Source organism: Olea europaea, unplaced genomic scaffold, assembly GCF_002742605.1.
Source record: "Olea europaea var. sylvestris unplaced genomic scaffold, O_europaea_v1 scaffold21324, whole genome shotgun sequence".
Taxonomy (NCBI): domain Eukaryota; kingdom Viridiplantae; phylum Streptophyta; class Magnoliopsida; order Lamiales; family Oleaceae; genus Olea; species Olea europaea.
This window is the reverse complement of record NW_019239291.1, coordinates 1-1,851: the sequence shown is the minus strand read 5'-3', so window position 1 is coordinate 1,851 and position 1,851 is coordinate 1. Positions and strand designations below refer to the sequence as shown.

The window sequence follows — 1,851 nt, the reverse complement described above, 5'->3', positions numbered from 1 at the left end:
ACTTTTTTTTTTTTTTTTTTTTTTTTTTTTGGAATATTTCTATATTTTCAGTTTTAATTTTTGGAACACGATGAAACTGAAGATTGGAAGAGAAAAAAGTTTAACATCGATTAAAAGCAGAAAAACGCTAATAATATACTGAAAATTTTCTGCAAATTTCTGATTATAGTAGTGAATAAAGCCTTTTTCTGATTTATTGGACTACAAGTTTCTTACTGGAAAATGAAGAAAGGGGTGAGCTATATATGGCTGAACAAAATCAGTGAAAATATGGTATGTTATTATTTGAAATGTTGTTAAAGCTCGCTGTGCTAGGAGGAGAAGTGTACAAAGATGGAGCTGAAGATGAGGAAGAGACAACAGAAGCTGTTGGAGGTGGAGGAGGAGGAGTTGTTGGTGGTGGAGCAGCAGCAGCAGTTCTAGAAGTGGTCGGAGTAGGAGGAGCTTGTGGTAGCTCAGCCACGGACACGGTTCCGGAGGGAAATAACGCCGCCACATTATTCGAAGCAATGAATGTGTTTGCAGCTTCTCTATACTTATATCTCAGTATCTCAGCCCTTACTGCATTAAGTTCAGCTTGTAGAGTTTGAACCTGTTGTTGCAAAGCTGAAATTGCACCCATGCATCCATAGACCGGATCTCTCAGCCGCACGTTCGCTTCGAAAACCAAACTGTTGGCTGCATCAGCTCTTTGGGGCTCAGCCACCTCCTAAACACCCATAAAAAAGAAAATATTTGTTACAAAACTTAGAATTTTTAGATCGACTTTGTGAATCATTTTTTGTTGCTCTATTCGAATTCATTGCTATATCTACTCAAATAAAACACGCAAATGATAGGGGGTAATTACCATGAGCATCTTGGAGACATTGCTTGCTCCAAAAACTTTATGAACAGCTGCAAATTTCTGAGGTTCATGTGGTGAGAAATAAGGAGAAAAAGGGCATTCTTCTGCACATCTTCTTCTCAAAAGTTTACATGCTGCACAAGGAGTGACTGTGTTTAAATTTCCTGGAGGACCCAACATATGTCTCCTTCCCATCACTGCATCTATCTCTCTTGTCATCAAATTCTTTCCAATCTCATCAAACCCTTCCCTAGAAAACAGTACATGACAAAGTCAATTAAGAATAGTGAGATGGAAAACATATTTTTTTATATATTCGTTTGCTTTTAGATTGCGTTTACCTTAATCTGGACATCCAAGCCTAAAAGGTGAATCTCGAAGCCTCAAGAGAGAGGAAAAGAACGAAACAACAAAAAGGGAAAAAGGTGCTAGAAAAACGGGATATCTCTTAACAGCAAACTGCTGGTAATGTTTTCTTCGTAAGAAACAAAAAAAAATTATGATCAAATAAATAGTATAGTCTTGAGACACTTTAGGGTTGCTTTTAAGGTAGAGATTAAAGATCAAGCAGACAAATGGAGATCATTTATTTCAAAGAAAATGAAGGGGGAAGAGAGAGAGAGAGAGGCTTGCCCATGTGTGGCTTATTGCAGACATTGACTTTGGACAGCAACAAACTGACTTTGCTTCACACATTGAATAGTAAATGGTTTTACATTTTCAAGTCGTGAAGGTAATGTCATATATTTCAAACTTTATAGTTTACAAGTAATTGTAGGTTTCATTTTCGTATGACTGACTGTATTTGGATTCATAGAATATAGATTACTACTACTGTTAGAGAGTCTTAGAGACCTGTTTAATTCCGGTATCTTCTTGTTTGATAATTTAATTTAGGGTCTCAGACTTTTTAAGTTCTCTCAATTCCGGCCACCGATATCTTGTATTATATTCAAAAGAAAAGATAATGCAACTGGAAACTGATTCAAGTAGTAGAAAAGCAC

The 1,851-nt window shown here is 36.5% G+C and overlaps 1 protein-coding gene across 1 annotated transcript; it reads right to left on the bottom strand.

The window, feature by feature from the left end:
- Positions 1 to 9: 9 nt before the first annotated feature.
- LOC111380380 (LOB domain-containing protein 15-like) lies at positions 10 to 1,532 on the bottom strand. The gene is made up of 3 exons (XM_023003924.1): positions 1,189 to 1,532; positions 851 to 1,097; positions 10 to 709 (listed from the first exon to the last, which is right to left on the bottom strand). The coding sequence occupies exons 1-3, from the start codon at positions 1,200 to 1,202 to the stop codon at positions 260 to 262; spliced, it is 711 nt and encodes a 236-aa protein (XP_022859692.1). The 5' UTR covers positions 1,203 to 1,532; the 3' UTR covers positions 10 to 259.
- Positions 1,533 to 1,851: the final 319 nt, after the last annotated feature.